At 44.8% G+C, this 18361-nt stretch overlaps 1 protein-coding gene across 1 annotated transcript in view; it reads right to left on the bottom strand.

Annotated features, from left to right (window-relative positions):
• The window catches only part of FBXW8 (F-box and WD repeat domain containing 8), a gene marked incomplete at its 5' end in the record, with an annotated part of 51375 nt that extends 35271 nt beyond the window's left edge, over positions 1-16104 (bottom strand). The window contains 4 exons of the mRNA XM_084538792.1: positions 5411-5499; positions 6107-6271; positions 13090-13194; positions 15802-16104. Of these exons, the coding sequence (XP_084394918.1) occupies positions 5411-5499; positions 6107-6271; positions 13090-13194; positions 15802-16104 (662 nt within the window). The remainder of the gene's footprint in view (positions 1-5410; positions 5500-6106; positions 6272-13089; positions 13195-15801) is intronic.
• Between the last annotated feature and the right edge of the window lie 2257 nt (positions 16105-18361).

Below are 18361 nucleotides of genomic sequence, written 5' to 3'. Positions count from 1 at the left end.
ACTCCAGAATAAAGACAACTTTATTAATAAAGTTATCTTGGTGCACTTAGCTTCTCAGTATGGCAGAGTCAAAAGGTATCATTACCTCTAGAACAGATGATTCCCCTAACCACGCAGGATATTTAGAGAGTTCCTCTGTTGCCTCTCATTGCCTTTATTAAGCAACACTGCCCAAATAAAGGAGAAACACCATCTGTGCCAGGTAGCTCCACCCTGAAAGGAGAAGCGTTAACCTGCAGATTCATGGAGGGCACTCAGCAGATGGATCTCACTGGCCCTTACCTCAAAAAAAGTATCTAGGAAAGGAGGAGGAAAACCTCTGAAGTTAAAATGTAGAGAGAAGAACCCAGGGCTGAATCCCAGCCTATCTGTAAGGGGTGTTGAGGCTCCATGCATCCACTGATGTGTCTCTGTGGCACAGTGCAGGCATGTGCCACTTAAATCTCCATTTATGCAAGCTCTTAACTATGTACCACATGTTCTTAAAAAAAAAAAAAAATGAAAGAAAAAGCATCAGACACCTTTGTATTTCCAGGCCTTTGGAACAGTGATCTTACTACAGATCTCTTCTGTTGCTTTCACTTGGAAAGCTGTCAGAGCTACAAATGGCACCAGCAAAGCCAAAGTGCCCTATCTGCAAGCATAAAAATAACCAACACAACGCTCAACAAAACATCAGCCTTGGGACCGCTGCAGCCATGGTGTGGTTGTATGCGGTGCAATGCGAGGTGAGGTGACAGCCACCAACACAGGGCAGGTTTACCACGCAGTGCAAGGACACCCACAGGCGAGCACTTCACAGAGCCAGAGAGCCTCACAACACACTACTGACCTGTTACACCACGAGATCCACTGTGCAGTGACACCACCAGCAAGCCCCAGGTTCACACTGAGATCTGTATCTCAAGGAGGACCTGACCTCTGACTACATATGCCTGTCAGCGTGTCTGTCAACACCACCAAGAAAAAAAAAATACTGATTTTACCATCCAAATATGCTCCTGCTTAAAGAACCCAGATTTAAGATTTTATTAGCAGAAAGTGAGTGAATCCAGGCATTCTGTATTGAAAGCAAACACACAATGGTATCAGGTAAAGCAAACATAAGCATCAGTAGTAATTTATAAGAGCCAAGTAAGCAGACATAATTGCTTTAAGTAAACTCTGACTTAAGGAAGAAACTACATTTGAATTGAATAGGGAGAGGGGGGAGGACAACATCTCTTTAAAGAAAATCCTTCGAGACATGTAACTGTAGAAAGGCTGGCGAATACAACATTGATTGGGAGTGAGGTAACCACAAACACCGCTGTCTCAAATGAAAAGGGATTCAAGGTCTGACCCAGAAAACAAGCATCGTAACCGCTGGGATAAAATTTTAATGATAAACACAAGATGCTCTGCATGCAGGCCAGATTGAATTATCTGATGTCAGCCAGTAAATGCGAGGCGCTCTGAGAAAGAAGAGCTGCTAGCAGCCACCTTCGACTCGCAGCTCAGGTTGCACTTAATCAATCCTTGATATTCTGCCATCTTCTGGCTTGAGCTTTGGCAGCAGCACAGGGAAAGTACAAGAGAGTGCAAGAAAATAGGGACATTTCTCTAAGGAAGAGCCAACCCTGTATAGCTCATCTTTGCCTCTTTACAAGAAATTAATAAAGAGATCCACTCCTGGACCAGCTCAGGCAAGCTATGCCTCTGTGGATTACACTCATAGCCACTGTTATAAATCACCCTGTCCACAACCTGTACAAATTCCTTTTTGGAACGATTAGAACAAAAACAAAACCTCTACAGCAACTAAAATAAAGCTGCATCATTCCACTTTCCAGCAGAGTCTGAAGCAGTATAATGAAGCATGCAAGATGAGGTCTATCAGAGCACAGGTTCAAATCAAACACCGTTCTTCCCAGGCTTGCTCCAAGATCCAAAATACACAAATATGCTGCTGGAGAACTTTATTCTCCCTTCCTTTTTATTTATTTTATTTTTATAACCGTTCTCTGATCTCCCAAGATCCTGAGCTGAACCTCCTGAAACCAGGGAGCAGCTGCTACGCACTGCCACAGTTTCCAGCCATAAAGGCAGAACGTAATGCCTGGCTGGCCTGACCGAGCTGAGCCAGAGCGCTGCAGCTGCTCCCCAAAGTCAGGCATCAAAAACCTGCTCAAAACTGAGTGGCCCTATTTGTCTCCAGTGCAGCAACCTGAATACAGAGCGAAAAAAAAAGGTAAATGATGCCACAAGCCACTGCTTACAAAAACAAACAAACAAAAAAACACACACACACAAAATTCAACACCCAAAATTAACTTTAAGATCATCGCCAACTTCTCCAGCCTTGCAAAGTCACAGGCTGTTGTTTAGCTGTATGCACATGGCAAGCCTTGCTGTAAACTATGATTATTCACATGTAAAGCTAAGCACATAAGTGTTTGTGAAACTAGAGATATAATCATTAAATGTAACAGATAATTGATATTTATACTGAGAAGAAAATTGACTTCTGTTAACCTCAGCTATTAAATTACTTCTTCAGTACTGAAAGAATGCAACAGCTAACTATTGATCACCAGATTCATTACACTTTTATGACAAATTTGAAAGCACAATGCCATTAAGTACAGTACTATAAGCTGGGAGAGAAAGGGGTGGGTTATGTTTGGATTTAAACAAAAAAACCTTCAATTTACCTCAATACTTACTAAATGTACATAATGGACAAAGTAATTCCCTGTACGGTAAAGTAATATCCTCATAAGTTTTAACTATAAGTCTGTCTTCTTTGATCTACACTACTACAAATGGAATAAAAACATTTATACAAAAATAATGCAACAAACAACAAATTTGAAAAGATCTGTATGCCCTGCCAGAGATCTGCCAAAAGAAAAAAACACAAGTGTTTTGTTTTATTTTTTATAGGGGGATGAACTGGAAATTTTAGTCTTGAAGACTTCATTCTCTCAGGTAGTGAAAAATCAAAAGATGAGAAAAGAGAAACAGTTGGGAAACAATGACCTGTGTATGATGCTGAAGACACCTGAGGCAGCAGACACATCCAGCTTTTGTAACAGTACCGGTAGTCATGTTTTCTTATTGTTGTATGTTCCTAAATTAGTTGGATAGTTTTTGAGATATTACCGGGAGGAGAGCAGTGTGCTATTGTCTTGTAGACTTTGATCATCACTGGCAAAACAACAAATTCACCTTCTTTGGAGCAAGATACAGAATTGCTTTTGGCTCTCAGCAATTTGCGAGATGCCTGCAGAGATCTCAAGCTATCAGAGCGGAGGGAGTGGCAAGAGGTAGCAAAGGAAGTAATACAATTTTTGTGTTCTACTATCCTAAACATTTAATTTACTGAACAGGTAAAGTCAAACAGCTGAATTTGATTTCCTCATGTTGTCTTATCAGATGTACACGCACAGCTCCATAAAAGGGCACTTCATTCTTAAAATTCATTTTCTCACTGAAGGGAAATTTTTGAAGATTAATTTGAGTGAAAACCTTAATATCACTTTTCCCAGTGGAAGTGCACATGCATCTTTTCCCTCAGTTGTTTCTCACCTGCTCACTTATTTTTGTGAACCTCAATTCCTCAAGAGCACATCTCCTTTCACTATGCCAACTCAGGTGAACTCACCAAAAGAATCAAGAGCACTGGAATAACTGGGAATCAGTACGAAAAGATCACCCGAAACCACACATAAGCCTAGCTTCTGTGATACACCAAGCTAGAAAATGGACTAATGAGTTTAACATACAGAACAAACCTCCTTTGTTTATTAATCCTTTAGAAATTATTCTGCCTACCTTCTACGTACTGCATGTTTGGATAAAAACACAATGGAGAAAATGAAGAAAAAGAAGAGCTGGAGATTTTGGCAGCAACATGGAGACAACTGGGGTTTCTGGCTCCCAGAAAAGTACAGGAGGTTTCATTAGAGACAGTGGAACAGACACAGTAGCATGGACCCCTAGCCAAGGCCAGGAAACACAGTGCCCAGGCTGAAGGGCACAAAAGAATGCAGGCTGCAATCTGCAGAGCTGGATCCCAGCTGCAGCTCACAGCAGCCTGGGACCTGCCATGTCCTACAGGAGCCTCTGCAGCCCAAGGAAACTTCAGCATCAGGCAGGAGCAATGCAAGAGCTGCCGTACTCCAGCGGCACGAGTTCTTCATGTCTCTTCCCACAGCCACTGTTTAGGTTAACCACTGTGTGGCACTGCCCGTCCAGAGGTCACACGTTACCCAAGTCTTCCGCAGAAGCATTTTCACCATATTAATGTAACTGATTGCAGCCGCAAAAAAATTGCATGGAAAGCTGCGAAAGAGCAACAATAGTCAATGAGATGATAGGACAGCAAAAAAACAAAGTGAGACCTCCAAAGGGAAAAGTAAAACAAGTGGGAGAGAACCTAGTAAACAGTAATCATAGGAAAAGCTTGAAATCCCCCTTTCACTCCTGTTCTCTCCTAGATCACACTTGAGCTTTCACTTGCCCAACAGTGTGCAAAAGCATTTCAGTGTATATGGGAGTTACCTACACTCACTATATTTCAAGCCACCTTTCCTTTAACTGACAAGTCAATTTTACAGTATTTTATAGGCAGTTTTCTCTCATACCACAATGTGTAAGCAAACCATTAACTTGGAGTGCTATAAAATACAGGACTCTGGCATATTAGAGGACAATGTCCTCTGCCCCAAGATGATATCATTTTTATTTACTAGTGTGACTTCTTCTGGAAGGCTGGCCATTACTGAACCTGTAAAATTCAAGCAGAATACAGTAAAAACTTACCTCTACGGAGGCAAGACGCAAAAATCTCTGCCAAGAGTTTGGGAGGTTCTTAAGATAGCATTTTAAAAGTGTAAGACAAGTGAATAACTAATACTAAATCACAGTCCTGACAAAGTCTGATATTACGAGAAGAGGAGGTTGAGTTTCTCCACGTTTTTCTTCCTAATTGTCTTTTAAAAATGGGGTAGAACAGCGATAGGCCTAAATTTATCTTGCCACAGGACACACCTATCTTTGAAATGAGAAGTTTTTCGGGGAAAAAAAAGTAATAAACTTTTTCAATATGTGTCTACTTTATTCTGTGCGCTTCTGCAACAAAGCAGTAGATATAGTTCACTGGAAATTGGAAAGTTCATTGGAAAGTACTGCAGTCTCTCCAGGGACTACTGTAAGCTAGCATTACAATAAAAACTTGCACTGGTGAAGTGATTTGTAGATATATATGTAGAATTATCACTTACCTTAGGGCCAAAGTTTCTCACCCACACGGGAACTGCAGTCAAAATTCACCCTTGTTGCTTCGAACTGATGCTGCTTTTGAATTTGTTAAGAAGCAGCCTGAGACTTCGGTGAAGGACAAATGAGTATCACACAACATACTCACCCAGCAATAACGACTCCATCAGAAGAATGTACATCACAGAGAACCTTCCCCAGCTCATACTGCAGCTGACTCACAGCACCGATGCGGTTCTGTGCAGAAAGATGAGACACGGTGTTGGTATTGCAATGCATTCATCTACCAAGTTCATTTGCTTCCTCACAGCAAACTCCAAGCTTTTCTATTGCTCCTGACAAGCTGCAGTGCAGCTGAGAGAGACTGATATATTTTATGCTTGCTTCCTGGAATTTTTTACAGATGGAAAACGAAGGAGAAAGAAGCTATCATTCTCCGTTATCATTCATAATCATTAAGTAGAGAAATGTATCTACCACAACAAAGACATGGCGCTTGCTTTCTGCTAAGATATGTAATGAACTGAGAAGGAGCCTTCATCTTAAGGACTGATTGTCATTACCAAAGGACGGCTGAAGTAAAATCATCGCTCTTTCACCAAAGTCAAGGGAGTAGCATGGCAAACAGAAAGACTCACTCCCCAAAGTAATCAGTCACAGAGGAGGAAAAAAAAAAAATTACAGCTGGGGCAAAGTCTCATAAATCCCCCAGCAGCTTTTCCCTTTTAACTAGCAAAAAGAAGCTGCAATACAAAAGACCAACTTTTCACCGCCACTTGTTTGAACGTGGTTCCCACTTTTCCACAGCATCTGGATCCCATTAAACCAATCTTTCCCTTTTTACCTTCCAGTTGGTTCTCAAAGTGTGCTCTTTGGCACGACAGTCCTTAAGGGCAAGCTTCCAGCAGGAATGGTCAGAGATGCTCGTATCTAATAGGTATCCTTCCTGTTGGCACAGCCGGTACCACAACACTTCATCTTCTGCAAGTATTTTCCAGGTTCTGCTGACCTAGAAATCAAATATATATTTTCTATATATATGTATACAGAATTATTATATGTTAAATTATTAGTAGAAGTTCAGTTTTACATAAAAGAATATAACATTTCTGTTCATTCTTTTGAGAATAACTGACTCGAAACACTTGGTTTCTGATCCATTAATACTCCACACCAGTGTTCAGTGGCCACAATCCTAACCTGAAATATGAGCGTCACAGAAAATCTGTAAGGCAAAAGAAGCAAAAAAATGATTAAGGCAGTACTGTAAGCAAAATTATGAATTTATTTTCTTATTTGTAGCTAAGAAAACCTTGCAGATCACACCACCATCCTACTGACAATGCCTGATTAGGTGGTGACAGTGATTTCACAGCATGGCTGAGGTTGGAAGGGACCTCTGGAGATCACCTGGGTCCAACCCCCCTGCCCAGCAGATTGGTTAAGCAGGGTCAGGTTTAGGATTTGGAGAGAGAGAAAGTGCAGACTCCTTTGTGAGTGGGGTTGGGAAAGGGCTGCCAAAGGATGAGGGCTACCCAAAGTTCTCTGTTGTGAGCACCATTTCATGGCAGCCCTAGGTGGGGTGCTGTCAGACCTGGGTGCTGGCTGGGGTTAGTAGAGAGAGAAAGCACCTTTTTGCAAGGTGTGCACCTCTTGTATTACAGCCTGCATAAATAGAAATGAATTATTCAGGTTATCAAGTAGCCTCAAGTTGCTGTTCATTTCAGAGGGTGCAGCTTCATAATTAATTGCAGGCTTAGATTTAAAGATTCAAGAGGTAATAGGCTATTTAGGTAGCATTTGTAATTCTTAATCTAAAAAAAACAACAGGTTTAACCAATGAAAGCTGTTACCAGTGAGAGCAGCAACCAATCACACACTGTTTCCGGAAGATTAAAAAAACCTTCTCAGTCTGACATCACTTTCTGGATGCTTAATTGGAAGCTGCTGTGTCTCACTCCCAGGATTGCACCTAAAAATCTAGGTCCCCTGTTCATAGGAAACTCACAGGACCACCTCCTCACGTTTACTTGCCATTCAGTCCACGTTTACACACAGGTAAAACAAAGCACAGTGGAGAGAAAAATAAACCATCACTTGTTCTGTATTTTTTGAGATGAATTCCTTTTATATTTTGTTATCTCCATGCATGCATTGCATCAGACTTCTTAAAAACACAGCTTTTAGCTATGAAGCACAGCTTCACAAAATCATTTACACTACGAGCACCACTGAAAGCATAAGATCCTTTTAGCTGCTACAGACATGCAGTAAGGCCACAGAGCACAAGCCACTGGAGTGCCCAAGCATGTGCTGTGGCTTGCAGAGAGGTTGAGGTCCTGAAGACCACTCGGTCCCATTAATGTGACCCTGTCTTACAGGTCTCCTTGAGTCACAGGAGTGCAAAAACACCGTATACAAACAGATCTCTCCTTGGAACCTTTATGAAGCTTCTAGCTGTTGTATTTACATTGTGCTCTCTGTGTTGGTCTTCTTGTAAGGAAGCACGTGTGACATTTCTGCTTTCAAAAGCCAGTGTCTCATTAGGAATCAGAAATTGCATCACATCTCATGACCTATTTCTTCCAAGAGACAAGTAGAGGGTTTGATACAAGAGAAAACTTTGAGGAAGACTAAGCAACATACAGATATTTTTAGCACGGCTTGGAGCTGCCACAGGGGCAGTTCAGGCTGGGTATCAGGAGAAGGTTCTCCACCGAGAGGGTGGTCGGGCACTGGGACGGGCTCCCCAGGGTCGTGGTCACGGCACCAAGCCTGCTGGATTTCAAATTTTTCATTGTACAATTGCGTGTACAATGCTCCCAGACATGTGGTCTGATTTTTAGGTGGTCCATGTGGAGCCAGGAGTTGGACTCAGTGATCCTGTGGGTCCTTTCCAACTTGGATATTGCTATTTTCTATCCGTACAGGAGAGCAGCTCTCGAAGAGGAATATCCAAGTCCAGCTATTCTAGTTAGTCACCAAGAGACCTCAGTTCAGAGGACACACAACCCTTTCCCATCATCGAAGAAAACAACCTGGATAGGACACTAACAACTGCCTTACAATTTACCAAAACAGCACCAAGTATTCTCCAGCATTATATAGTGCTCTGTATTAAAAAAGCAGGGACTTCAGTGCTTGATGATCCTGCAACTATAGGGACACTCTCCCAAAGTTCAAAAGGGAAAAAAAAAAAAAAAAAAAAAAAACCTGCTGCAGTTTAATGGGGAATTTGCTCATGATTTGATTGTAAAGCAATATAAACCCACATAGTATTGCTCAAAGGAAAAAAAACATGAGTTTTTTGCTGACACACAAAAAAGCAGCTGTTGTGCAGTAGTTGAGCACCCTGGCCAAGCTTGGTGAACAGTACAGGCACCTCTCTCTGCCCCCAAAGCAGGGGCACATTTCTGCTGACATGGAGGAGGTGAATGCACAAACAGAAGCGAACAAAGCCCAACTATGCCCACTTGCTTTAAAAGAAAGAAAAAAAAAAAAAAAAGCAAAGAAAAAAAAAAACATAAACCTTTGGGGTTTGCCAAAACAGACGGTGTTTGTACAAACCTTTCTGGTTTCAAGGTCTTAAAAGCGTTTTATAAAGACATTAAAAAAAGAAGAGGGGAGTACGACTACATAAAATTTAGACTGCCTATTCAACTTTCAGGAATAAACATTTAAGGGGAATAGAGATCCTATCCTATTATGATTTTTTTTTTTAAATCAAATTACATCGAATCCTGCTGCTTTACAAGCATGAATTTCCAAAGGGTCCCTAACACAGCCTTTTCTTAATGCACCAAAACTGGCATGACAATCCTTTGTAAAAGCCCCACTGAGCGAGCCTCAGCTGCAAGAAATCTCTAATAAAAGTGTCTCAAGCATTTCACTTTACAGCACCACTGTGAGCTGCTGCATTAAAACCAGCCATTGGCTTGAAGTCAGCTTTATTATATCTGCTTGACTTCGAGTTTCAGGTGAGGCACTGAAAGCCAGAGTATTACAGCTTTATTTATATGCACCCATACATTCTGCTTGTTGGAGAGGAGCTGAGGCACGCAAAGCTCTTATTAAACTATGAGCATAATTATTTCCAAATCTACACCACATACAAACTCCGACAACGATCAATGACAACATCTTACAGGGTTGTTTATAGATTTAGAGTATCCAATTAAATTTTGTCGTTAGCTTTCCTATTATCCTTTTACTACAGTTCTCAACTGTTCTCAGTAAAGAAACTTCGTTTTCCCTTGGGCTCTACACGGGAACACTTTTATATCTCTAGTTCGGCAAGCAGTAATGCTCAGAAGGTCTTCAAAGGCTTTTGCTGACATAGGTTTTGCTATGTGTTTGGAGGATTCTTTTTTTGTTTTTCTTTGAAAAAACAAGCAAAACAAAGAAACTAAAATGAATCCACCTCTTCCAACAAATCCGAAATTCTTCTAATCCTGTCTTAATCAACTGGCTGAAGTCCTAATGAAGGTTTATTCATCCTTCCCCATCTGATAACTGTCTTTGTTTCGTTAGGTTTGTTTTCTTCCCTGGTCACACAAAGATATATTCAAGGTTCATTTGCTGAATCCAGGGGCCTCAATTAGAAATATCTGGACCTTCAATTCAGTACAATGCTTGGCGCCAAATAGTATTTAAGCCAAAGCCATTCAGATGCACATTTACCAGGTGGAAGCTGCTCATCTTTTCAATTCACAGCCATAATGTTATTTTAAGTCTCATTCTGAGCCCCTGAATCAGGAAATCCTTATCCATCCGTTTCTCTGCTCTCCCTCTCCAAACTAGGAGGATGGGTGATTATTTTTACCCACACACAACCACAATAAAAAAGCATGTTCATAAAATAACTGAGATTTTATTTTTCAAACATCTAAACACTACCAGTTTAACAGTTCCAGAAGCTTTAACAGCAAGCATCTGTAATTCTTGATTCATGCAATTCATTCTTAAATTCCTAGAATGAGTCTCCCTGGGCCTAGATACACACACAGTTGTCGTGTTGGGAAATGTTTCTAAATCGTCTCGAGATGAAAACGCTCACACCTCTGCCCTAGCACTGCTATAATTCAATACACGCTCTCCAGAAGTATTTCACACCACAACATGTCATTTATGCAGCTTTTGGTATTTACTAGAAAGCAGTAACACAACTAAGAACACAGAACTTCCCAGATGGAACATGTCACCTTACCACAAAGCTGGCAGTTTGAAGGTCACATCCCAAGGCCATGAGTGAATTCAATCCCTGGTGCCTGCAGCATCAGCCCCAAATACCACAAGAGGTTCTAGTGTGTTTCAATGTGTCACCCCAGTGATTGTTGTCCTTTTTCCTCTACATCACGACCATGAGGAAGGAGAGGCTGTTCTCAAATCCTCATCACAGGAGTCACAGAACAGCTGCTCATAACACGGAGCCTTCCTCCAGTGGTCAGAAGGGAAATCAAAAGGTGCTTTTAATAGTCTGTAGGGGCAACACAAAGCTGAGGAAAAGACGTGCTGCTACTCTGATGAGACATTAAGTCCCAGACACCTTTTTCCTCCGACTGTATAGAGGGGATACCTGCTGGGGCTGGTCTGCTGGGTACTACTGAATATGACACAGCTACTGCGAACCCACCAGAGCTCAGGAACTGGTGACACCATTAATTTATGGGCTGCACATGGCGTTAGGATTTCAAGTGCCATACGGATAGCTTGTGTTTTATGGTACTAATTCCAAAAATCAAAGAAAAGCTGCAGGGAAGAGGGGGAGGGGGAAATATCAGGGTGAAATTAAAGTTCTCCAGAGCAGTCTGTGGTGTGATTAAATCTCAAAGACACTCCGCAGTCGGGCTACTTTACTGTTAGTCGGTTACCAATTTGGCATAAAGAACTAAGCAAACAGGTTTTCTCCAAAGGCACTCACATAGTTCATGATGCCAATTCCACTAACTGGCCCAATTTCACTAAAATCCCAAGGCACTTTAATAAAAAAACATTTCTACGATAACACCGTAAAGCAGCAGGGCTTTCCATTTAACAGAAGAGGGCTTCCTCCCTCCCCTTCAAAAACAAAATCACCAAGAGAAAAATGAAAATGGTATTTATTTTTATTGCTCTGCTTTTTATTTAAACACGTAACAAGAAGCCAGCTCCCCACTAAAAGCACTGGATATTCATCTCATTCGGAAAACCTTGTAAAAACACCGGGCATTTGCTCAGCTACCTGTCAGCTGCCACTTAGGTCCAACTGACTCAGCCTTAGAAGGCAAACGAGAAACGTGGAAAATTTCCTAAGTGTTAAACACATCTTATGAGAGCAGGTTCAAGTTAAAAACAAACGTGAGAGAGAGAAATCAAACGCAGCTCAAGTGCAGAAAAAAGGAGCAGCCCCTCAGCAGCCAATCTTTTACTATGCCATAAGGTAACCTGATCACGCCTGAGAGAAAGAAAGAGAGAGAGAACAATCTTAAAGTAATCCACTCCAAAAACGCTATCCTGCCCCTTTTTGTGGAATGTGACCTTTACAGGTTGTACCTCTCTATGTTAAATGGCAGAAACTCAAGCATATCTGAAAGCTTCTCTTTTCTTCTAGACAGTACCAAAAATAGTTCTAGAGATTTTTTCTCCTCTGCAACAGAAGCCTGGCAAGAGTATTTCTCTTCTACCAGTCTGCAATCCTAAAAGGCATTAGCAAGTCAAAGAATAAAGGAATAAAGACCTCTAACTATTTAAAACCATGACTTACTCATACTGAAGGGTAAAATCCCATTTTAATTTCAGTGCATGTGCAATTTGGTTAATATTTTGTCTAGTTTACCATCCACTACAGATGTCCCCTGTCACTTCTGGGTTTTTACACAGTAACATTTCCTTATCTTACAAACAGTCCAGGGAATATTCGAGTATAACACAAAGAACCATTCTGATTGGATTTTGCGAAGTTGCAAGATGTGCTTTGCACATCACAGTTCAATAAACACCAGCCGGAAACACTAAACAGCAATCATGGGAGAAGTTGGCAACGCATATCCACAACATTCTACTCTATTTCACAGGGTAATCAGCCCGTGCTGATTAAGTTTGCTTTGGAGACTCGTTCAGAGAGGAGGTTCATCGTTCAGTGTGTGGAGAAACGAGGCAGGGACTCAGTAACATGGGCTGAACAGTCCTAAGTATAAACACGTGCACGTTGTGTGTATGGTAGTAAGGCCACGTGAAGAAAAATGCAGTTTACAACAATGCAAGAACTACATGTACGTCTGAGAACAGACTGCTGAAAGCATTATCTTAAAGCATTGCCAGAGAATAACAAACTAGGGGGGGGGGGGGGATCAGAAATTAGCCTTACGTGAAATTATCTAAGACAAAAGTCTTAGACAAAAGACAAAAAGTTGCTACTCCACTTTTCTCTGCAATACTTGTCAGATTTCCATGGCTCAAGCCTCATGCTATTATGTGGGGGAAGCAGCTTTGTTGCCATTCCCTTCTCACTGTAAAGTGCTAAGCTCTAAACATTACAGCAAGACAGTCACTTGCTTCTGACTACATTTGCTTGAATCAAAAGATCTTTGGAAGCATTTCTTTTAAATGTTAAGGTTTCACTTATGTGCAAGTCACAACTGCTTTGGTTAACTACACTCGATTGGAGGCCATAAATGTAGCTCAGTTATGACTGCTTTTCAATATGCAGTTTTGGAAGCATTTCCAAAAGCGCAATCAGCTGAGCCACTAGGGCTAACACACCTTCCTTGCATCAAAGTGCCTGACTGTTGCTTGAACGTCTGCCCGTTGTGTGCAGAATAAGGGAAGCAAACTGCCAGCAGCACTTACCTGAGCACACCTTCCCAATTCAGCCTTGCCCAGGTACTGAAAGATCTTCAATGCCAGTTCATAAGGCAGCTGGACATCAAAGAAGGGAACCTCATTTATTTCATTCTGAAAAGGAAAAAAAAATATATCCGTTAGGCTTCTTTATTGCACAACTAGATACCACTAAAAGGTACCATGGTATTAAGAAAGGGCATTGTATACTCGGAACCATCACGGGTCCACAAAAAGGGCAGAAGTAATTCTCCTTCTCCATCCCATAATGGCACAACATCAGACAGATGACGCTGGCACAAAGATATTCGAGCTACTCCCTGTTCTCCCTGAATCATATGAGGTAAACGGGAGTCATATTGCTAACTGGAGCTAAAAAGCAAATTGAAGAGGACTGCAAGGCTTGTCTGTTGTCAGATGGCGCAGGAAGGCAAGACAAGTTCTAATAAAATTATTGCTCTGAGGTTTCAGAGTCAAAAAGACCAGAAACAGATGATGGAAAACAAAGTACCATTTTGATCTTAAAACTGAATGGAGATGGCATTACTGTCTGTTTCTGTCCTTCGTCAGAAACATCAATTTTTAATAGGAAATGTATTGAAAGACCTGCTGCTTTAGCTAATTATCACAAAAACACTTCTACACCAAAGAATCCATCACTTACCTAAATACCTAAACAAAACACACATGCCCTAGAGGGACTTTTTTTCCTTAACTACCGCATTATTAAATCTTCTTGAGATTGCTGCATCAAGAGTTGTCCTCTCCTGCATTTCTATCTGGCGACTCCAATTTTCCTATACTACCTAATACAGACACAGCAAAATCAGCCCATTGTGAGCATTTCCTTAAGTCACTCTGAAGTTGTATGCTCCAGGGTTTTTTTTCCTGGTGTCTGCATCCCACCCCTCAGGTGTGTCAGAGCTCCCGACTGTTCTCCATCAGCCTCCACAGGAAGTCAGACAGACTCCAAACCAGGACCACGTTCTGCTTCTTAGTGCTTCTCTAGCCCTGATACCTTTATGTTTTTTTTAAGTAGTTATCTTCTATAACAGCTCCTTGCTCGTTTAAACCTAGATTCTTCGCAGTGCCAATAAACTGGCAATAATGTGTTTACTTACAGTACAATTACACAAGAAAACTATTGTATAATAAAGTGAAAGATGTTAATGTAAAGCTTTTTCCACACTAAAGACAGGTCTATAGACAGAAAGATCAGCAAAGCTCCCCTTAGGCCTTTTTAGCAAGACAGCCTCAGTCTATAATAAACACTGGAACTTTGCACTTGTTCTGTAGTTACTTGAAGACAGACTTGCTGCCAAACCTCCTGCTCCTGTCCCTTCTCACACATCAGCCTCCTGCACAAACGGCCCCTTCTCCTCTCCCTTCCTTCTCAATGCCCTCCGAACGAGAACCGCTGGCTCCACTCCCTGCTGTGGATTTCCACAAACGCTGTTTTCACATGGCTTAAACTGCACCTATTTCCAGAGGGGACACAAAGCAGCATTAAATAAATAAAAGGGGCTCTAGGAGTGCGTTTCCACGGCCACACGCAGACAGACCTCGAGCTGGCCAGATGCGAACCAGCCCGGGTCCAGGAGCCACACAACCATTTTTGAGCAACGCGCTGCCCAAACAAATAAGATGAGCCATTCGGCAAGGCTTATTAGCTCTAGGCGTAGGAGCCCAGGCACAGCACCACTATGAACGTGCTGCTTCCAAATTGGACTTGACTCGCTTCCAACCAGCAGAACCTGCTCTGGCTGCACATACCAAAAGACATCATTGGATCCAGGCTGCCTACAGACAGGCCGGTATAGGCACAGCACTCAAGACTGACAGCTCCTTCATGGAAAAGTTAAAAAAAGAAAAAAGAAAGAAAAAAGCAGGTATACAGATTTTTAAACTGACTTGTAGGAGTGGCTTATAGTCAAACTGTAAGCACAGGCTTGTGACAAAGCACAAGCTCACACCAACTCCTTCCTAAAGCAATCTCAATGCTAGGGAGAGATCCAGATCTTCCCTTCCTACACCCCAAATCCCCCCCAGCCCGTTAATAGTACAGCGCTCAGTGACGTTAAGTCAGCAGCAGCCCAACTCCAAGTCTACTGGAATGAATCCAAATCTCAGATACTGCCATCCCCTCTGAGACAGATTTGGGCTCCTGTGTACTAATGGAGCGCTAATTCTTTAAATGGATTAATTTGTGCCTTGCAGACAGAAATTTAATCTGTTCCTTTTAATTTTTTTTTTTTAAGCAAAGAGTAATTAGTCACAGCTAGGTTAGCGAGAAGCAAGAAGATGGGTTTCCCCCCTAGTTTTCCTACGCTGTAAATAAAATCTCTATTGCATTTAGAGGATTTACCAAAATAACTTTTAACCAGTTCAGAACTGTGTTTAAGACTATTCCCCAATTAACTCCTCGACGCGAAGAATCCATACTCGTGCTCCTACTACGCTGCAGCGTCACAGGGCAGGACACCCTTAATTACAGCATGCACATCAGACAGCTTGAATAAGCAAAAAACACACAATATAACCTATTTTAAACGAATAAAAGGCCCCGATACCGCCTCAAAGGCTGGAAGGCAAACTCAGGAGGGCTGAGAGGGAGACTCTAAGACTCTTCAGGGGCCGACCCCACACCGGGGGACGCTCGGGGGTCCCTCCGGGAGCTCTCCCCCCGCCGCCTCCCCTCAGCCCCGGCTCTCCCCGTCCTACCAGGTCTCGGATCAGCTGCCCCAGGAGGTCGTCGCCGTCCCCTCCTCCGTCCCCCGCGGCCTCCTCAGCGGGGCGGCCGGGCGGAGGGCTGCTGCGGCAGCGGGCCGGGGCTTCGCCGCCATCCAGCAGGCCGTGGGCCAGCACCAAGTAGCCCGGTTCCCCCGGTTCCCTGGGCTCCCCCGCTTCCCTCGGCTCCCCCCCGCCGGGCTCGGCCTCCTCCCTGCGCCGCCGCTTGCCGCCCCCCGCCAGCTCCTCCCGCCAGCGGCGGCGGAACAGCTCCAGCTCCGCCGAGCCCCCGGCCATGGCGGCGGGGCCGGCCCGGCCCAGCCTCCCGCCGGCCCGGCGTGGAAACCGCCCCCACGCGCCCGCCCGTTCCGCAGCGCCATGGTTCCTACCGCCGCCTCCTCTGGCGGTGTTTTGGGGCGGCCGGGGTCGTTCTCGCAGAGCCGGGGGGACGCGGAGGGGGGCGGTGGGAGATGGGCTACGGGGGGCGGCCGCCGCCGGGATGAGCCCCCCGGGACGGGGCTGGGAGCGGGCTGAGGGGCGCCGCCATTTTGTGGGCATGAGGGAGGGTGCGAGGCTGAGGGGCTCGGCGTGAGGGGCCTCACGGGGGGCTCAGAGGGGCTCAAAGTGGCTCAAAAGGGGCTCAAGGGGGTCTCAGGGGTCTCACGGGGGTCTCACAGGGGTCTCACGGGGGTCTCATAGGGGTCTCACAGGGTCTCAGAGGCTTGCAGGGGGGTTCAGAGCGTCTCACAGAAGGCTCACGGGGGTCTCACAGGGTCTCAGGGGCTTGCAGGGGTCTGAAAGTGTCTCACAGGGATCTCTGTGGGTCTCACAGGGGGCTCCCAGGGCTCTCTCAGGGTCTCGCAGGGGTCTCACATGGGACTTAAAGGGTCTCACAGGGGTCTCACAGGGAGCTTTGCACAGCCTCCATGCCCCCCACTTCTCCCACCAAGGTTTCACCAGACGCCCCATGCCCCTTAGATTCCCTTCGGTGTCTGGGGTCGCGCTCACACCTATGGAGTGGTGAATTCAGCGCTCCACACTGAGGTCCAACACAGTCTGCACAAACCTGCAGCTGGGAGGCTTCAAACACCTTCACACCCCACCAGCATGAGACTTTTGAGGTGTTTTTTGGAGGAAAGGGTGTTCGGGGAGGAGACAGTGTCCAGCTGAGTCTCCCCGGTATCAGCCTGCTTTGCTTGAAGACGATTCAGGTGATGACTAAAAGCAGCTGCTGAAACATTGGTCAAGGTGCTGCCATTTCCTCAGCAAGTCCAGAGGAGCAGCTTAAAGATAATCTACACAAGCAGAGGGGCATTTTAGTTCTGGATTTTATTTTTTTTTCATGTGGATTACCTCATCCTGGAAATGCTGTATTTAGACACCCACCCTTCACAAAAATAAATAAATAAAATAAAATAAAATAAAATAAAATAAAATAAAATAAAATAAAATAAAATAAAATAAAATAGCCTATAAAACTCCCAGTTGGGCTTGGAGGAGGATCTCTGTGGGGTACATACTCTGACTTGGGGAGCCCCACCGTGGAGGGACTGCAGAGGAAGAGCTGCCCCTGCAGCAGGACTGCTCTGGGGAGGACATGGGGGGAAGAAGCCCCCAAGGATGGTCTCCACAGACCCCTGTGCCATACCTGGCTGCTCTGCTGGGGGGTGGCAGCAGGCTCCCTGATGGGGAATGGGCCCCTATAGGGAGACTGCTGCCTCATGGGGAGCTGCAGGGAGCCCCCGCTGCCATCCCCACGGCTGATGTGTTATAATAGGGTGTCCTGCTGGGGGGCTCTGCAGCTCTGCATCCCCCTGGTCAGTCCCTGAGGGCGGGTGAGGACGCCGTGCACGGCTCCTCCTCAGCCACACAAACTGTGGTCAGAATCAGTAATGCTCCGGGTGATGAAATCCCCTCCAGCCCTGTGTAATCCCCCCCTGCTGTCCTCACCATTCCCGCACTGTCTCGGGAAACTCCCGCACTGTCCCCAGGTCCCTGAATGTCCTGCTACACAAACACTGCCCCTGAACCCCTACACTGTCCAACCCATTCCCGTGCTGTCCCTCTGTCCTCACACTGCGCCCCATCCCGCAATGTCCCCCCCGTCCTTCAATTCCCCTCCATCCCTCCCATCCTGCCTGCTCACCCCACAGCCGCTGTCCCTCAGTCCTCACAGCACCCCCCCAGTGTCCCCAAACCACTCTGTCCCCCTCCCTGCCCCTCAATTCCCTCTCTGCCCTCCCCATCCCACTGTTTTCGCTGTCCCCCAATTACCACTCTATCCCATTCTGCCCGCCCCGTACCTTAATTCCTTCTCTGTCCCATCCTTCTCTGCCCTCCCCATCCCATTCTGTCCCCTTTGTGCACAGCCCCGTGTCCTCCTCTGCAACCCTGTCCCTCAATTCTCTCTGCCCCATCCCTCTCTGCCCCCCCACTTTCCCCATCCCTCAGTTACCACTCTGCTCCCCGTCCCACTCTGCCCCTGTCCTTCAATTCCCTCTCTGCCCCCCCAGTCCTCTCTGTTCCCTCGTCCCACTCTGCCCCCCTGTCCCTC

Source organism: Aythya ferina, assembly GCF_964211825.1.
Source record: "Aythya ferina genome assembly, chromosome: 17".
In the NCBI taxonomy this organism is placed as follows: Eukaryota; Metazoa; Chordata; class Aves; order Anseriformes; family Anatidae; genus Aythya; species Aythya ferina.
Note: the sequence above shows the minus strand (reverse complement) of the source record. Positions and strands in the feature narration are given on the sequence as shown.